This window comes from Syzygium oleosum, unplaced genomic scaffold (genome assembly GCF_021117445.2).
Source record: "Syzygium oleosum isolate NSW1041296 unplaced genomic scaffold, Sole_v2.1 Sole_v2.14, whole genome shotgun sequence".
In the NCBI taxonomy this organism is placed as follows: Eukaryota; Viridiplantae; Streptophyta; class Magnoliopsida; order Myrtales; family Myrtaceae; genus Syzygium; species Syzygium oleosum.
Window position 1 is genome coordinate 10,145,686 of NW_026607498.1, and position 20,060 is coordinate 10,165,745.

The 20,060-nt window shown below is 39.4% G+C and overlaps 2 protein-coding genes across 2 annotated transcripts; one reads left to right on the plus strand and one right to left on the minus strand.

The window, feature by feature from the left end:
• Positions 1-5,208: 5,208 nt before the first annotated feature.
• Positions 5,209-7,506, minus strand: LOC115690309 (subtilisin-like protease). The gene has a single exon (XM_030616630.2). The coding sequence runs from the start codon at positions 7,504-7,506 to the stop codon at positions 5,209-5,211; it is 2,298 nt and encodes a 765-aa protein (XP_030472490.1).
• An 8,266-nt stretch (positions 7,507-15,772) lies between these two features.
• Positions 15,773-17,915, plus strand: LOC130139864 (myosin-1-like). The gene is made up of 3 exons (XM_056317668.1): positions 15,773-16,192; positions 17,331-17,389; positions 17,739-17,915. The coding sequence occupies exons 1-3, from the start codon at positions 16,144-16,146 to the stop codon at positions 17,856-17,858; spliced, it is 228 nt and encodes a 75-aa protein (XP_056173643.1). The 5' UTR covers positions 15,773-16,143; the 3' UTR covers positions 17,859-17,915.
• The last annotated feature ends 2,145 nt before the right edge of the window (positions 17,916-20,060 follow it).

Sequence of the window (20,060 nt, forward strand, 5' to 3'; positions counted from 1 at the left end):
CATGGTTTAGTAGTTTCACCTACTAAAATATCTCTTTTTAAAACAAAGGTCAGATTCCTAGGACATTATATCCATTTAGGAACTATTATATCTATTGAAAGATCAATAGCATTTTTGGAAAAATTTCCTAATGAAATTAGAGATAAAAATCAATTGCAGATATTTCTTGGAAGTTTAAATTATGTTATAGATTTCTTCCCTTATATCAATATAATTTGCAAACCTCTTCACCAAAGACTCAAAAACAGATCCTCCACCTTGGACTCCAGCTCATACTGATACTGTAAAAAAGATCAAACATAGTATCAAAGAAATTCCTTGCTTACATCTTGCTGATCCTTTTGCCTTCAAAATCGTAGAAACAGATGCTTCATAAATTAGATATGGAGGAATTCTAAAGCAGTCAATAGACAACAAAGAACAAGTTGTTCAGTTTGTCTCTAAACATTGGAATGACTGTCAAAAGAATTATTCCACCATCAAGAAGGAAATTCTTGCTATTGTTTTCTCTATATCCAATTTTTAGGGAGATCTTTTGAACCAAAATTTTTTATTAATAATTGATTGTAAGTCTGCCAAAGATGTTTTGCAAAAGAATGTTCAAAATATTGCCTCAAAACAGATTTTTGCCGGATGGCAAGCTATATTATCCGTTTTTTTATTTTGATATGGAATTCATAAATGGTGCTTCAAATTCTTTACCTGATTTTCTCACAAGAGAATTTTTATAGGGAAAATGGCTCCCAATAAACCCACTCGAAGAGACAAAGGCAAAGAAATTGTTGAATCCTCATAACAAAACCCACGGGCCTAACCAATATTAGGACCTGGCTTCAAGTAGTTCAATCTGCTGAACCACCTTTTAATATTATCACCATTTCCAACCAGGTTGACAAAATGAAACCCGCCTCTCCATCTACAAACACTTCTTTTGATATTACTAAACTATCTCACAAAGAAGCACTAAGACTTCTTGAAGTAGCTTTCAATAGTCAGCCACCAAAACAATCAGTGGTAAGTGCAGATCCCTCTCCTATAGACGGTCAAAAGGCAATAGGGAAAAGATTTTATAGTGAGGTGGTCATTCAGCCAATCAAGGTAGCCCCTCAAAAACAAAAATCTGTTTTCATTCCAAAAACTGTATTTCAAAATATAAGTACACTCGAAAACGGATTTTTCCATGAAAACCCATAAAAATTTGTTTTCTGAAAAATTTAATTATGTGCCTCATGATTTTTATAAAACAAATGAGTTTTATAAGAGAATCTTGACAGAAACAAAGTCTGCCACCATCAAACATTTCTCTAATAAAACCCACATCAATTATTTTACGGCAAGGATCCATAAAATCATTTATCCTTCCCAATGGAAACCGCATCCTACAACTATAGTGAAATTTGATGTCAAAATCACCGAACCACTTCCATACAGATCTTTATATTCATATTTTGATTACCAACAAACTTGGCAGAACACTTTCTTCAGGAAAAATGCCAACAACACTCATACCTGGCTATTTTTCTTTGAAAATTCTGATATTTGCCAAGTGCCTTTCTAGTTTATTAGATGGTGGGAACATTTTGGTTCCATTGTTGAAATCTTACACCCATGGGTGCAACCCAGTTACAAGATGTTCTCTAGCCAGTTCACACCACTTTCATAGTAAATCAGATTCCCTCAACTGATGCTCTGTTTTCTATACTTCGGAGTATCGTTGGTCATGGCATAGGACTTTGATTATAGAAAATCTGTTGATCCAAACACCATTGTCCTCATCAGAAAATTTAAGGTCAAATGGTAGGATCATTTTAAATTTTGGAATAGAGTTACTGAACAAGTAGTCACAGATTGGCTAAATAACAGAAGCTCTACCCAATTAATTCAGACAATATCACTCATTTCCTCCATGATAAAGGGTTTGTTTTATCAAAACTAGCATATGCTAAATCCCATCAGCAACTGGCAGGGATGCTAAAATAGCCCTTTCTCAATTGGAAGATTCAAGTTCTTTCCATTCTCATCATAGCGGAAACTCTAATGAAGATAACTGTTATGGCATACCAAGCATATCCGGTATCCGATGGGAAGATGTAAAGGACGAAGAAGAAGAGGAAGAAGAGAATCCTCCAGAATCATTGTACAAATTTTGAAAAGACAGCAAAGGAGCCGAAAGATGCTTATGACTGTCAACTTTCATAATTATGTCTGTCAGCTTTTATAAAAGCATACACTGATCACTGTATCACTGTACACTTTTCACTATTCACCTTTTACTCTTTACTACAGTCAGACTCCGTGAACCTTTTCTACAGTAACCTAGACGCCTTTAAAAACGGACCTCTTCCATCCGAAAGGGCACCGATCATTCTTCACATCAAATTTTCATATATTCCCAGAGTCTCTCTCTCTCTTCTCTCCGGAAAAATAAGATATTACTCTCAAAACTTTCCACATCTCATACCTGGATCCTACCTCTTGAATATCTTCACTCCTTTTCCTGAAATCCAAAATTCAGTAAGTTTCATATTCACATATCATCCCTGAAACACTTTTATGTTTCGAATCTTGTTCATGATCTGAGGATACAAAGGCTTTTATTTTCTGTAATTTGCACATGTATTTTTTATATCTCCACTTGTAATCTTTCGATATTATTTAAATATGAGTAATTTGCTTAATCCTTGCTTAATCTTTTCTTAACTACAATTTATATTACAATAATTTAATTTACGTACCCCACAATCGGCAGGTTTTACCGCCTGTGATTGGTCTTCTTACCATTTTACCCTTTTATCTTAATGCTCATTCTTTTATTTAGTTTCATATTATTTCTAACCATTGAATATTTACTTCTTGATATAGAACATATTCTTGATTTTATAAATCGTCTCAAATTCCTAAAATACGACGTTTTAAATAATCATCATCTTTATCCTCATCTTTATCGATAAACCCCAAAACCTAGGACATCCTTATGGTTCCTAAATCTACTCCTACAGTTATCGTAAGTACAATCGAAATATTGAATAAAACAACTTATGCGATAAGAATGCTATGATAGCATGTGATCACGCCAAAATATGATCTTAGAATATCAAAGCCGCGACGTTCTTGATAGGTTTGATGGGTTCATTATGGATATGAATTAGTCCTAACCATTCTAGAAAAGAAATTAACAAACAAATTATGGTCACGAAAATTGGGCCATTATATCATGCCCCTGAACCTAACCCACTATGAAAGAATCCAATCTAAGGCTTCATTTGTTTAATGAAAACCAATTTTTAAGAAATCATTTTCCGAATTTTCCAGCATTCGGACCATGAAAAATAAACTAGTTAAGGAAAACATTTTCCACTTAAAAAACACCATATGAACCCACTAGAACTTTTTTTTTATTCTTTCCCTATTCCTTAAAAATCTTTCATCCCATTTTCCCCCTGAACCTCACACACTCAGAAAACGTAAAAACAGAACTGAAACTCATAACACTATGGCATTATCAATCAAAACTCCTCACGCCGCTATGTTGGTATATTGAATATACTAGCTATCGATTGCCCATTGCCCATATTTATCATAGAACCCAGCATCAGTCGACTATCACCGAACCTCCTCGTCAGCTATTTTCATCATCTCACCAACCACTTGCCACTTCAGCCATAATATGAGTAAAGCGAATGGATAAAGGAGAATCGATAAATGAATCGGTACCGCTATGTGTAATGATCATCATTCAAATCTTGGATTCAGCATCAACACCTCGCCAAAAGACCGCCATTAGGAGCCACGAGACAAGAAACGTTAAATGGAGTGGATGGCATACAAAACGCATTCCATCAAGTTATCATGACGTAATCGCTTTCAGATGACAACAGGAAACGAAACTAACTTACACTGAGTTTTTCATAAGTTTCGTCGAGCAGGTTATGTGCTACTGAAAATCAGATTCACGGCCCGACTTGAACGAGGATAACAAATAAAGTACAAGATCAGTGAAAAAACATCCCAGCCCAATCCAACACGTGTTAACGAAAGAAATTCAACTTCAACTAAAACAGGGCAACTCAGGGAATCGGAAGTTACCTGGAAGACAAGCGAGGATGCAGCTATAATCGGAGACCAAATCAACAACAAGAGCTCCTACTAGTGCCGGTGTTCAAAATCACGGTCAGCAAACGAGTTTCAAGCGAGACTTCGTCGCTAGGAGGTCTATGGCTGCAGAACAGGGTTGGACGGAGCCGGCCCTGCAATCCTTCGGGACTTGAGCAAGCAGTGACGGCTAACGGGCGGCCTCCTCCTAGACAACCAGCAGTCCTCAGAGGACAAACTTCCTATGAATATTTTCTTTCGGAACCTAGGCTCTTGCTCTGTGATGCTTAGAAGAAGGTTCTGGGGCGGATGAGAATGGTGAGAATGGAGGGTGAATCCCGGCTATGACGGCGAGGAATCGTGGTATCAAGTGAGAATACGATGAAAAATGGTTGGGCGGAAGAAAAGACGGTCGTCCCTCTTTGCGTCCGTCTACTTTCTCCCTATAAACCCTTTTGTTACGGGTTTTGTGTACTGTCTTGTTTGCCGCTCCTTACCTCCTTCCTCTTTTGTTCCCCTCTTTTTCTCCTCCAAAATAAAATAAACTAGATTGATATGCTGACAAGTGGCGAGCTTGCAATAATGGAGATTTGGGCCAACTAAGATGCGTCATGTGGCGCGGAAAATTTCGCTGTAAAGAGAAAGATGCGGTCCAGGGTCGAACTCTATCCGGCGGGACCTAACGGGCCGGATCAATCCCTGTCAAACTGGGTTGATCCAAGTCTCTGCGATCTTTCTTAATTAACGAAGATTCTTCGAGATATCAATGAATCTTATACTGAACAATCTTAAGTAGATGGTCGTGTTGAAATTTATCAACTTTACGTTTAGAAGAATCATGCTAAATTTTTTCATATGACAAGGATAACCATCCAAATTTTTGTACTCCTCCGCATCAATGTCCATGAATTAAAGTTTGATCGAATTTCCCTAATGGAGTGAAAATCTAGGCCAACTCTCGCGAAGAAAGAGTGAAACCACAGATCAAGATAAATAAGAGGCGAAAGATGAGAAAGTTCTCAAAGGCAAATTCAAGAGAGAAATGTGTCACTCCCCAAGCGCACTCTTTGTCGACTTCATTTTCTGAACCCTAGAAATCGTTGACACTCCCTACGGTCACTCAAACACAACAGCGACGGTCGTTCGAACTGAATGCCGAGCAGAGACCCACGTGATTGACCCCTGAGTGAACGGCGGCGGTGCCGTCGCTTTCCGATCAACTCTCCTCATGAAGTCAACTCTGTAACTCGCTGTCTGGTTCGCCTCAGTGAACACTAGAACATGCGGGTACACGCCAATTGAGTCTAGACCCTTAATCGGGTCGATGACTGACTGGTAATGCGACTTCGCGGGTCCGACGTTTCTCACCGTCCTTGTCACACTCACCTTTGCCACCGAAGGCCTGAAGCTCACGCTGATCGATGGATAGTTGAGCTGGCAATCGGATATGCTCCTTATGTTCGAGCATGAGACTTTTTTTTTTAATATGAGCTCCATTTGGAAGTCGTTGAAGTTGAGCCCACAAAGGTAAGGAACGTAATCTCGAAGTTCGATGTCGTAGATGAGACCCGGGTCGACAGCCTTCGATGGGTTGATATGTCCTGCACCGGTGGCAAAAATATCCGCTGGATGGAGCGTCTGGTCCACGATGGGTCGGCCTTCCATGTTGGAGGTGGCGGCAGTGGTCATGATGGCGGACTTGATGGCCGCTGGCGACCAGTCAGGGTGCGCGCTCTTGAGCAGGGCCGCCACACCACTGAGGTGGGGGCAGGACATGGAGGTCCCGGAGATCACATTGAATGCGTTCTTCTTGTCCGTAGAATTGTCTAAAGGAAATGCCCAACCGGCGAGAATGTTCACGCCCGGGCCGATGATGTCCGGTTTTAGGATGCCTGGGCTTTGGATGTTGGGGCCACGAGAAGAGAAGTATGCTACAGCCGGGGCGACCGATCTCCTGATGTGAGTGCCTTTGAATAGAATCGTGGCCATTGGCACCGACTCCGTGCTTATGTAGCTCTTGATCTCTCTCCCTGCGACATATCTCACGTGGACGGCGGGTAGGACATGCTTATCGACCAATGTGGTGTATCCCTCAATGAGACCGTTCACAAGGATCATGGCCGCACCACCGGCATCCTTGACCTCTTGACCTTTCCCGACTGCCCCACTTCCATCGCCCCAGTCGCACACAACCACTTTCCCCCGGAGGTCCGAGCGGTTTTGTAGTGATCCAGGATCGCAGAAGGCCGAGAATTCATATCCGTCTACTCCCGGATAAACTAGGGGAAGTAGCGTCGGACGGAAGTCGTGCGGTTGGTACAAGGTCTCCCCATCGAACTCTTGCCCGTTCCCAAGCCGCGCCGTGGCCTTTATGCTGCGGTCGATGCTGCTCGCTCCCACAGTGAGAATCCACGGTGCCTCGTTTGCCAATGTGCTGTTGGATGGCCCATAATTCCCCGCAGAGCAGCTGACGAAGATGCCCTTTTGGGTGGCGGCAAATGCACCCAATGCGATCACGTCATTGTAGAACGGAAAAGATGGTCCTCCTATAGAGACGGAAATCACATCAACACCATCCTCGATGGCCGCGTCGAACCCAGCTAATATGTCGCCCTGAAGGCACCCGGAAGCACTGCAAACCTTGTAAATTGCCAAATGCGCAATAGGCGCCATGCCTATGGCCGTGCCTTTGGCATTACCGAGTGCGCCTGCATCCCTCACAAAAGCACCGGCAGCTGTGCTGGAAGTGTGTGTGCCATGGCCGTCATCATCATATGGCGGAACGGCCCGCACAACAGTGTTGCTCGAGCCGATGAAAGACCTCGCACCAATGACCTTGTTGTTGCAGGATGTGCCGTTGAAGTCGCACCTGCCCTTCCATTTGGTCGGAGGCGGAGGCATCCCCTTGTCGCTGAAGGAAGAGTGGTGGGGTAAAATCCCCGAGTCCAATACTCCAATGATCACGCCCTTGCCGAGGTTCGAGTTCTTCCAGAGCCCGACTCCTTGGTGCAAGCCCAAGAAGGCGGGGGTGTGAGTTGTGTGTAGAGAGAGCGCCTTCTCCGGACGCACGTACAAAACACCGTCCTTCTCCCCAATGGCTTTAGCTTCCTCGGCGGTCAATTTGGCCGTGAACCCGGATAGCACATGTCTGTACGAGTGAACCATTCTTTGCTCTTGGTTAGAGCCGGTTGCTGTGGTAGGTAAAAATGACCGATACAAAGTATCGAGATCCTCTGAAGTAGAGGTATGTTTGTCGGTCGGCTTTTGTACTTGGATGATATAAGTTGACAATGAGCTACTTGTATCAGCTACTGCAATAGCAGAATTAGCGGGGCAAATGCTTAGAATGCAAATGAGACCAAGAATGAAAATCGTCAAGGTGGTCGGAGACAATCTGCATTTCTGGTCTTCCATCTCGAATTTGCTGAAGAAAACAGAGAAATTTGTTTGTTGAGAAATGAAGAAATGGCGTTGGTCTCATGATCCTCTGGAAGCGAACATTGGTACTTTATTTCTTTAGAAGGAAAGGATTTTTATTTCCTGACTTGCATATGCATTTCCATGTATGAATTGAATAAGACCTATTATAACCCTCAAGGACAGGGCACCGTCCATGCGAATTTTCTAAAATAGACAATTCATTAAAGGAAATATAAATATGCAGATTTATTTTTTGGTAGGATAACGGATAGAGCCCGAAAATTACGTTGTTACCCTCCTAATAAAACGTGATACAATCTTATCCCCTAATATCAAATGAAGCAAACTTATTTGTGGCCTATTTAATACATGATTATATGCAGATTACATGCTATATAAAGAATTTTTTTTTATATTTTTTATCCAATAGGAATTCTTATTTTCCTCATGGGTACACTCAAGTTATATCGTACATAATAAATAGTTAAATTGAAAAAAAAAATCTTTTTTTAGACAAAATGGTCAATTCAGGCCAATATTGAATTAGCTTTCTAAATCCTAAATAAAATTCTTTACAAGACGAAAAACCAACCTAAGGTGTAAGGGTTAATACAAAGTTCTACAAATAGTTAAATAATTTTTTTTTTTAATGTCACACTGTAATGTGATCCATAAAAAGTACACTAAGTAAATTACTTTCCTCAAATGAGCTTCTAAACATGAAAATAAAATCTAACCAAAATCCTACGGGTAGTGCAATGTAATTTTGCATTTTTATGACTCTCAAATTGTGCACAAAAGGAAAGTAAATCTACTCAAAATGATGTAGATATACAACTTTACCTTACATGCAAATGCAATCTTAAAGTTATTTTTATGTGATTTTCTATGAAAATGGAATTTAAAACTGCTAATATGAAAGAGATTATGTATTTTTTATTTTCTATTTTCTGGTCTTCCATCTCGAATTTGCAGAAGAAACCGAGAAATGCTTTTTGCTTCTGAGTTATGTGTTGATAGTTGAACATGTAGCGCATATACATGTAGGAGAAGCGAAATGAACAAATGCATTGTTCTTATGATCCTCCAGAAGCCAATATTGGTACTTTTTCTCTTTTGAAGAAAACTATCCATATTGATTTTTATTTCCTAACATGCATACGCAATTACATGCAAAAATTCAATAAGACCTGTTATAACCCTCAACGACAGGGCACCGTCCATGTAAAATTACTAAAGTAGACTAATTCTTTAAAGGAAATATATATATTGATTTAACATGCTACACAAAGACGCACCCTAAATAAATTACGTTCTTCAAATGAGCTTCTAAACATGAAAATAAAATATAACCAAAAATCCCACAAGTAATGCAATGTAATTTTGCATTTTATGACTCTCAAATTGTGCAAGAGAGAAAAGTAAATTTACTCAAAATGATGTAGATATACAAGTTTACCTTTAATGCAAATGCAATCTTAAAGTTACTTCTATGAGAATTTCTATGAAGATTCTATTTTCATGACATGGAAATGAGGCATGTAAACCAAAATACTATCTAAACAAACTATCTATAACACTAAAATATTAATTCATGGAAGTTTCTACATTTTGTAACATGGCGTTTATGATGATGCAATTATAATATGATTACCAAAAAATTCCTAAAACTATTGCACTTATGCTAATTTAGTCATAAACCTTTTAATTGATCAATTTAGTCTTAAACATTTTGACAATTTGCCAATTGAGTCATTCTAGCCAATTTCGGTTGGAAATAACTAACTTGGACATCAGCCATCTTACATGGCATGACCGGCGCTGACGGAAATTGCTAATTGGTTAATTGTGCTAATTGGTGACAATTCTTCTATTCATTTCAACATTGGTCTATCATTTATATGATCAAAGAGTGAGTTATTTGTGCCTATATTCGCTGCAATGGGGGCTGACCTTTGTTGATTACAGATGAATTTGATATACTTTGGTGATACTTTATGGTCATTTTGATTGCCTTTGATGTTATTGTAATTGCATTTGATGAGTTGGCTCATTTGATGCTCAACCACTTAAGGTTAATTAATATCCCACAAAGAGGCATTTATGGCAAAGTGGACTGAGCATTTGACCAATTTGTTTGTAAGTTTGTTGGCATAAGGACACTAAAAGTGTTCAAAGTTTCATACGACACTCACTTTAATGCCAAAAGTTTTCAAGCAATCATTTAAGTGCCACTTTTGTGAAAAAAAATGATCACTTAAGTGTTGACGCTGATCTAAGTAGTCGGAAAATCCAACGTGTTATTATTTTATAATAAATAGTCTGATGTGCTAGCCGGAGAGAGCCACGTCATACCTAAATATTATGATGGACTTTATTTTTGTCCACAATGGATGTCAATTTTTTTTCCTTTTGCATTTTGCAGATAATTACAATTAAAGAAGAAGAAAGTTGAAGATGATGAGGTGCTGATGAAGATGAGGAAGGCAATGAAGACTTGGAAGTAGAGGTTGAAGATGAAGATGAAGATGAATTTTTAAAAGCTAAACATCGTCTTCTCTCATTTATTTGCCCTAAATTAATGAATTTGGGATAAATTCGTTTTGTTTTTCAAACCCTAATCCCTCAATCTTTCTCTCTCCTCCTCCATCTTTGGTCATGCCGACCTCTATCCCGATTCCCGTAGTGCTGCCATCGTCGTCAACTCCCATTCTTGTGCCGCCGCCCCAAGTGAAGCCAAATCTAGGCTCCGACCTCCCAAATAAGGGCTCACCCCCAACTTTACCCCATTGATCCTTGACTCCACGAACTTCTTGTAGAACACGTCGAGATCTTGCTCTTTGGACAGAGTGACCCCATCAAGGTTGAAGTCGCAGTACCCAAACTCCATGCGGACCAAAAAGTTTGCTTGTCCGGGTCAATATGCAAGACGAAATAGATTTCTCTTCGCGATTCAATTAGCCGCGGATTTGGCCATTAACTTCGACTGAGTGCTCTCTACTCAGGTTGTGCAAATTTGAGTCCATTGAAGTGGAGGTGATGCTCGATTTGAGGGGTTTTGAAGTATGTGTACGATTGATTTGATTTGTAGGAGGGTGTGGATGCCATTTAAGAGAAAAACCCAAAAACAAAAAGATCACGTACTATCATAATGCTGCCAATTTGCTCGAGCACTAAGGTATGCTATTGTCCCTCTTCTTTTCCCTCTTTGCTGATTGTCATGGGTTTTTGTGTTCACACGAATTGCCACTTCGTTTCTCTGAAATTTTAAACCTTTGATCAAGTTTTCAGCTGGGTCATTATCATCTATCTCTACCTTGGAAAGTTTATGTTTATCAAGTTTGGCGAGGAATTTTTCTTTTTTGAATTTCACCAACTCTTAACTTTTCTGTTTTGGACAAAACGATTCTATCCAACTTTTCTATTTTGAAAAATTAAAAAATATTTGAGGTGCATCAGTTGCCCGATTGAAAATTTCTTCAACTGGGTTTTGAGTTTGAATGAATCGTTATGGGTATGAAAGAGAGAGAAGAAGAGAGCCACTAAGTCTAAAGATAGAAAGATAGAGAGAGAAGATAAGTTTAACATGAGGGCCAAGTCATCTCCATGTTGGCCTTCTTTTTTCATAAGAAAAGTCAAGTAAGAATTAAAATTTTATCAAAAATGCCACATCAGATAAATCGCTGGAATTTATCATCGGAAGCACTTAAGTGATCATTTTTCTCCGATTTGACACCTAAGTGAGCCAGTAAAAACTTTTGGCACTAAAGTGAGCGTCGTATATAACTTTTGACGGGGAAATTGTCAAATCAGTCCTAAACCTATTGTACGGCGGCCAATTCAGTCCTAAACCTTTCTAATTCTTGCCAATTCAGTCCTTCCGGCCAATTTTGGCCGGTCGGCGCTGACGTGGTCGCCGGGCGGCGCCGGCTGTCCGGCCAACGCTGACGTGGCAATTTTTTTATTTTTTTTTTCAATTTTTTAATCTTTTTTTTCTGATTTCTTCCTCTGGCCGGTCCGGCGGCCGGCCAGAGGGGAGGACCGGCGAGGTCGACCTCGCCGGCCTCGCTGCTGCTGAGGCGAGGCCGACCTTGTCGTCGCCTGGTTCGCGACGGCGAGGTCTAGCCTTGCCGCTGCTGGGCGAGGCGAGGCCCAGCAGCGGCGAGGCTCGACCTTGCCGTCGCAACCCTGGCGAGGCTCGACCTCGCCGTCATGAACCAGGCGACGGCGAGGCGAGGCCCAGTAGCGGCGAGGCCGACCTCGCCATCGCCTGGGTTGCGACGGCGAGGTCGAGCCTCGCCAGATCTGGGTGAGGCTCGACCTCGCCGTCGCGACCCAAGCGTCGGGCGAGGTCGGCCTCGCCGCCGCCGGGCGAGGCGAGGTCCGGCAGCCGGCGAGGCCGACCTCGCCGTCGTCTAGGTCGCGACGGGCGAGGTCGAGCCTCGCCAGACCGGGCAAGGCTCGACCTCGCCGTCGCGAACCAGGCGACGGCGAGGTCGGCCTCGCCTCAGGAGCGGTGAGGTCGACATTGCCGGCCCTCCCTCTGGCCGGCTGCCGGTCGCCGGACCGGCCAGAGGAAGAAATCAGAAAAAAAAAAAAAAGATTAAAAAATTTTAAAAAAATAATAAAAAATTGCCACGTCAGCGCCGGCTGGCCAAAATTGATCAAAAGGACTGAATTGGCAAGAATTAGAAAGGTTTAGGACTGAATTGGCAAAATTAAAAGGTTTAGGACTGAATTGGCCGCCGTACAATAGGTTTAGGACTGATTTGACAATTTCCCCAACTTTTGACACTTCCGGTGTCCTTTTGCCTAAATTTGTTAGTAGAAGAGGTAAAAAAAGGGAAATCGCACCACCTCTACCTAAAACAAAGCAAGATGGAATAACATACATGCCAAATTCAATAAATCGGCATGACTCCACTTTAGTCTAGTTCAGTTGAAGAACAGGGTAAACAAATTGAAGAGACAGTCTAGTAGTTTTAAAAATCTTCTTTCACAATCTACATTTGGATGGGATAATATAAACAAAACGGTTCCTGTGGAAGATCTAAGTGTATGGAAGTCTCACATGAAGGTATCACTTTAATTGGGTCATTTTGTTCTTATTATGAATGTAAGCTTTGATTATGTTACTGACGTATGTCATTATTGTGAAAATTGCAGGATAATAGCAAATAGGCTAAACTCAGGAAGGTGGGTTTCCTCAGTATCCTGATTTGTGTATTTTATTTGGTGATACATATACTACCGAGTAGTATGCAACAGAAAATGCAGAATACTATGTAGTGTCGGAAGGAGATGACAATGGTGGTGGTGATGCAGAAGACTTGAAAATAGAAATTTTGTGTTGTTGTCAAACTAATTACTCTTCTAGAAAATAGAAATTTTATGTAATTATCAAACGAATTTCTATTCCGGGAACATAGATTTTGTGTAGTTATCAAACGCGTTCCTCTGCTCAGAAACTCGTTTAGGGAATGGATATAAAATTCTATTTATGGCTAGAAATTGTTTATAGAAATAGAATTGTTATTATTTACGCCCTTAGTAATATTATGACTCTCAATTTGTGAGCAAGAGGAAATTTATTCTACTCAAATGATGGGAAAAATTGTCCAAAAAGTCATACTTATTTAGTACGGCCAATTCAGTCTTAAACTTTTCAATTTTGTAATTTAGTCCTAAAGCTATAAACGATTTACCAATGTATCTATTCCAGTTAATTTTTGTCAACAATCACTAATATGACGATTTGGTTAGCACTAGCCATCCTACGTTGCACGGTCGGTACTGACGTGAATGTTATTACAATATTTTATGAATTTTTTTTATTTTTTCTCGGCGATAGCTAGCCAAAGGGAATAGGGGAAAAATAGAAAAGAAAAAGGAAAGAAAAGGAAAGGAGAAAAAAGAGAGGAAATTTGGCAATATTTTAAATTTGTAATAGATGTCTATTTGTTGTGTGTGTGTGAGCGAATGAGAGAGATGCTTTTTTTAATATTTCGAGAATGTCATCTAGTATTTGCACTACAAAAAAACATGGATTTTGCCACGAAAATTTGCGACGGGAAATTTTTCGTCGCTAATTTGCGACGAAATTTGTGACGGAATTTTTTTTCCGTCGCAAATTAGTGACGAAAATTATTTGTCGCTAATTTGCGACGGAATTTGCCACGAAATAAAAATTCGTCGCAAATTTGCGACGGATTCCAAAAATTGTATTGCATTTTCCAATCCGTCGCAAATTTGCGACGGATTTATTTTCCGTCGCAAATTTACGACGGATTCCAAAAATTATATTGCACTTTCCAATCCGTCGCAATTGCGACAGATTTATTTTCCGTCGCAAATTTGCGATGGATTTATTTTTTGTCGCAAATTTGTGACGGATTGATTTTCCGTCGCAAATTTGCGACGGATTTTACGACGGATTCCAAAAATTGTATTGCATTTTCCAATCCGTCGCAAATTTGCGACGGATTTATTTTCCGTCGCAAATTCGTTTAGCGACGAATTTTGCCAAATTTTTCGTCGCAAAATTTGTCGCTAAAACCTTGTTTTTTTGTAGTGTTCTAAAACTAAACCTAAGTTCTTCTAAGTCTAATCACGATGATTACCATGTCTCAATCTCTGGTGATAAAGATGAGGACTACATAAGGAATATACTCCATCACAAGACAAACTAAATATTGCCTAATGAAATCAATCTAATGCAAACTAACAATTATTAATTGAAATTCAAACTAAATTGTATGATTGTCACAAGTTCAAATTCAATAGAGATTGGACAATTTGCTACACGTCCAATTCTAAGAGAGATTATATATTACAAATTCAAATTAGATAAGAAGATCTATTATAAACTCAAGATATTAGATAATCTCTTAAAATGTTCTCGTCTCAAATAAGCTTTTTTAGATTCAATAGGTGCAAATCTTATCTTATTTTTTTTCAAGACTTAGATATAGATAACACAGATATCTATTTAGTTGAATATGGCGATTTCCTCCGCACGTAGCTCTTATGTATGCGTAAATATATGGGTAAATAAATTATAGCAATTTTCAAATAGATCGGAATCGGGTGGATGTATGAAATGTAAAGTCAATGTATCTATATGGGGATATCTATAGGAGATCATATAAAAGAGATATTCTTATTTAGACCTAACCAATTTGATCTAACCAATTAGATGAATTACTCCTAAAGGGTTACATCGGAATGATGAGTGAATAGAGGGCATGCATTCTATTAGAGAAATATTTAGAAGATTCCCTATATTTCCTTTAATTGATTGTAATTGATATTTTCCCTTTTAGATAGTCATCCTATAAAACCGATAAATAGGTTCGTGTACTCTTCATTTGACAATGATATATATATATATTGCTCTTAATTTTTTTTATCACATTCTTGACTTGGTATCAGAGCCCTATTGTTATTTGAGAAAGCGTCAATCGAGTCTGTTTGTAACAACGACATCCACATCAGTCATGTTTCTCCACAGTGTTCGTAATGCTAGTCACATCGGCCCATTTTGCAACAACCTCCCGTAGTTATTTGACATTCCTCTGCTGCTCTAATGAAAAAAAAAAAAAACATTACCAGACTTGCCGCCCTTAGACGAATTAGATCATGACATTTACTAATTCGTTAAATATGAGTAATGTGTCATTATATGTAAAAGTGTAGAAGCATATCTACTCAAGGTTCCGACGAAATTAGCGACGGATTTGAAAAATTGGTCAGTATAAACATTTCCGTCGCTAATTCCGTTGCAAATTAGCAACGGATTTGAAAAAATGGGCACCATGTGCCGCGAAGATCACTTCCGTCGCAAATTTGCGACGGAAAAATAAATGCGATGGAAACAAAATCTGCGACGGAAAAAAAAATCCGTCGCAAATTTGCGACGGAAAAAAAAATCCGTCGCAAATTTGCGATGAAAACAAAATCCGTCACAAATTAGCGACGAACTTAAAAGGTTGGTCGCTAAAATTTGCGACGAAATATAAAGTTCGTCGCAAATTTAATTAAAAAAAGAGCGCCCCAAAGCCGCGCCCTCACCCCCAATTTCTCTTCTCTCTCTCGCTCACTGTTCTCCCTCTCTCTCTCCCTCTTTCTCGATCGTATCAGATCTGCTTCCGCTTCTCCTTCTCCTTTTCCTCCCGCGACTCCTCCTCGCCCATGGCCTCCGGAGCCCTAGAGGCCGCGGAGCCCGAAGGGGCGGCGGCTCCTCCCCCCGTCGAGGGCAAGGAGGACTGGAGCACGGCGCGCGAGAACCTAGAGCACAACTTCCGGTGGACTCGCCAGAACCTCGCCCTCGTCGGCATCTTCGGCGTCGCCCTCCCCCTCCTCATCTACAAGGGCATCGTCCGCGAATTCGTACGTACCTCCCCCTCCCCCGATTGATTGGCGTGGCCTTTCGGATCCGTTACTTGCCGATTGATTCGATTTGATCGTTATTCGTGAAATCATGTCCGTCGTGGACCTTCGGTTCGCACGGGGTGGTCCTGATTAGCCTTCAGGTCCGACACTGATTGCAACATTTGATTGCGGTGGTGATTCGTTCATCTCCTCTGCTGACTTCTTCGGCCGGACGGGCTGCGGACTGAGAGGGGTTTGGCAATGGGGAAGATCACGAATGGACTTGTGTTGCCGATGCTTCTTTTGACAGGTACCGTCTTGTCGAAGTTTACCCGAGAATTTTGATGGTGATGGTGCATGGCAGCTCTGGGATGACAAGGTCAAGGTTATGGCGACGTAGTTGTGTTCACTAACAGAGATTCACTGAGATCGTTTTTGGTTATACGGGGGATTAGTTATTAATCGTTGTGTGCTTATGCATAGGTATAGTAATGTATCTGTTCGGTGTGATGATGGACAGTGTATCTGTTCCGTGTGACTCGGTTGTTTTAGGCTGTCATTTCGATCATGCTGCACATATATAGTATGGTATTGAAGGAATAAGCAAAATAAAGGTCCTGAGATTGAGTTATTAATGATCTATTTTGGTCGATGGGATCCTAAATGTTTTAGGTTTTGGTCAATTGTACGCATGATGCAGCAACCTTTAATAATTCAAGATGTGAGTTTAATATTGCGCTGTACTCTAACAAGCTAAGTTTCTGGAGTAATTGGTTGTGCATGTAATTTATTTAACACTTCACTCAGAGAAGTAGGAGTAGAGAAACCGCACAACAAGTCGGTGTTTGCTTTGAGTGGGTTATCATGATGAACATGATTCCCCCAGGGGTTTCTTATAATGTTACTACTTGCCTCTCTAATGGAACTTCATTTTCTTTCATGATCTCTCCAGCTGCTTTACTCAGTTCGAATCTGATATCTCTGGTCGATTTGTTGGCTTTTCTTGTCATGCAGTTCGATGGTTCAAAAGCAGGTAAAAAGCTATGCTAATGTTTCTTTTCGCAATGTATTCATCTCCTAGTCAATACCATCTTAGGAGATGTTTTGGTATTAACATTATTGTCGCTTATCTATCTTAGACTGCTTTTTATCCTTGAAACAGCACAAAAGGAAATGTTGTTTTGAGTTTACCTTTTAATCATCCTTGTCTTCTGTGGGGAGTGGAGGTGCTACTTGCCTAACTGACTTTGTATTGGACTTCACTTTCACTCTTTGGTACTTTTTTGAACAGATTGTATTCCTATGCCCCCTCTACGTCTCTTTTACTCGTGCTGTCTACGTCCCCTCTACTTGAGCCATTGAAAAAGCTAGTTATTTGAATGCAGTGATACCTGCTTAGAATCATGCATTTGTGGAAAGTCATGTGTATTGTTCTTTGCACGTTGCAGATGCTGGAAGCACTCCACTTCATTATGCCGCTTGTGGTGGAAGTGTGCAGTGTTGTCAGGTATTTTGTGGTAGCTAAAAGATAAATAGCATCCAATATCATTCTTTATTTTGTTCATCTCACTTACATAAATGTTTTTTTTTTGTGGTGGAAGTGTGCAGTTGTGGACAGTGAACCAATTTGGAACACCTAGGTTGCACCTTTGTTTCTTTACTTCTATTAGATTTATCACTGGAAGTGAACTTCAACATTTTTCCTCTATATTTCATTTACCTTCGTTGCTTTACTTAATTAAGATTGCTTGCTTCACAGTCATTATGTATCCTTTAGAAGCTGAATATATTAACATTTAATGTGGAAACAATGTCACTAATTTTGTGTCTAATTCCAGACAATTTATGTTTTGTAGAAGAACAGCTTTGAGCAATTCTGCATAAGTTATGCAAATGAGAGGTTGCAACAACATTTCAACCGGCATTTGTTAAAACTGGAGCAGGAAGTGAGCATCTCACATGGACCGTGTCTTTAGTTTTGTTCAGTATTTTATATGATGGGGATTGTCGCTAAAAGCAGGATATTCTTTTTTGACTCAAATCTGTCATTATTTATTGTGCAAGATTATTTATTCTCTCATTATGTGTACTATAAAGAAAAATATTTATGTCATTCTTGTGGAAAATGTAGATGAATGTATTTCATTTTCATATTATTATAATATTTTGATGTTATTAAGTGCTTAATCAATGTTAAATATAAATTCCAAAAATTAATTTCTCTTTTAATTAGGTTTAAAATCAAAAAATAAAATAAATGATTTTATCGTGCGATCACAAATTACAAAAGTTCGTTGCAAAAATAAAATTTCGTCGCTAATTTCGTCCCTAAACGATAATCGTCGCAGAGTTCGTTGCTAAAGAATTAATAAAAAATCGTCACTAAATTCGTTCATAAATAATGTTGTTGGCAAATGTCAAAAAATTTGGTGGCAAATTAGCAACAAATTTTGCCACGAATAAGTTCGTCGCAAATTATTGACCAAAAATTTTTTTTTGGCAAATTAGCGACGAATTTTGCGACGACTAATTAGCGATGAAATTTGCGACGAATTTTGCGACGAAATGTGCGATTAAATTTGTGACGAAATTTGTGACGAATTTTGCGACGAAATTTGCGACGAATAAAGTTCGTGGTTAATTTGCGACGAATTTTGCTACGAATTATTTGCGATGAATTTTGTGACGAATTTTGCGACGAAATTTGCGAAGAAATTTGCAACGAATTTTGCGACGAATTATTTGGGATGAAATTTGCGACGAATTTCGTTACGAATTTCTCTACGAATTTCGCGACGAAATTTGCGACGAAATTTGCGATGGATAGTGTTCGTGGCTAATTTGCGACGAATTTTGCAACGGATAGTGTTCGTGGCTAATTTGCGACGAATTTTGAAACGAATTATTTGCGACAAATTTTGCGACGAATTTTATTCCGTCGCAAATTTGCGACGGAAATTGAAATTTTCCGTCGCAAAATTTTGCGACGACCTATTAGCGACGGAATTTTTTCCGTCGCTAAATTCGCCGCAAATTCGATTTGCGACAGATTTTTCCAAATTTTTCGTCGCAAAATTCATCGCAAAAATCATGTTTTTTGGTAGTGTTGGTACTTAGTGTTTTATTGTTAACATATGTGAGAATATTTCTTAATCTTTCATTATTGGAATATTTACTCGACAATGGTCATCTAATCAGGATTAATTACAAATCAAGAGGGACTGGTATAGATCACTTTGCTTCAACTTCATTACAGATAGAAAGGAGTGATGCATTCGTATATTTCTCTTGGACTGGTATAGATCACTTCGACATTGATCCATCGGACGATAATAATATTGCTTGCATGCACCTTCTTTCCCAAGAGGTGAATATTTTCAGAGGAGACTAAAATTGTTGCTTACATAATTAGATGAAGACTCTTGCACGACTCGTCGGGTTTGAGCCTTGCTTTTTCTTTATCCAGCCTTTATAGGTAAGACTAAATCCACCTTCCCAAATCGAAGAAAGGTGCACCACCTCCGATGACAACGGAGATTCACAAGAAGCTACTTTTTCCTTTTTCTTTTTGTTGCCTAGCTCTTTGTGGTCGCATAGTAAAAATCGCAATTGAGAGACTTCATGCTTCTTGACGTGCACCCCAATTATATTACCATTTATCCAAGGAGTTAGTCGTTGGTTTATATGATTTAAGATTACTTTAGAAGCCAGATTAAGGCAATTAAGTTCATATGTAGCATGAGTGTATATATATGAAAGAGGAGCTCTTTATATAAACCTTATCGTCTTGTCAATTTCCTCTGGTTGATCAAACCCGACACATTCATTAATCATCACAACATTGGAACTCAAAATTGAACTCCTTATTGTACGACAAGGCAATTTACAAAAAGAGCTCTCAGGTATAAATATGCAGAAATGGATTAAATATATTTGGTACAACTTTTCCGTAATAACCTTTCCCGTAAATATGGGTACAACGGCTTTTATAAGATCTTGTGCAAATACCTCAAAAGTTGTAGCCAAGAAGTTGCCTCACCCATACCCAACTTACAGAACAACAAATACGCTACATTTTAACCACAGTTGCTACGCAAATATCTTTAAGTATGTCATAAATGGGTTAAAAAGAATGAAGTGTGCATGACACATTTATTTACTATTCATGTGTAGACGAG

Excerpts from the sequence above, each read along its gene's own strand:
- LOC115690309 (XM_030616630.2), bottom strand. The coding sequence starts at position 7,506 with ATGGAAGACCAGAAATGCAGATTGTCTCCGACCACCTTGACGATTTTC.
- LOC130139864 (XM_056317668.1), top strand. The coding sequence starts at position 16,144 with ATGGGGAAGATCACGAATGGACTTGTGTTGCCGATGCTTCTTTTGACA. Across the intron at positions 16,193-17,330 it reads GCCGATGCTTCTTTTGACAG|ATGCTGGAAGCACTCCACTT; the intron begins GTACCGTCTTGT and ends TGCACGTTGCAG. Across the intron at positions 17,390-17,738 it reads GAAGTGTGCAGTGTTGTCAG|AAGAACAGCTTTGAGCAATT; the intron begins GTATTTTGTGGT and ends TATGTTTTGTAG.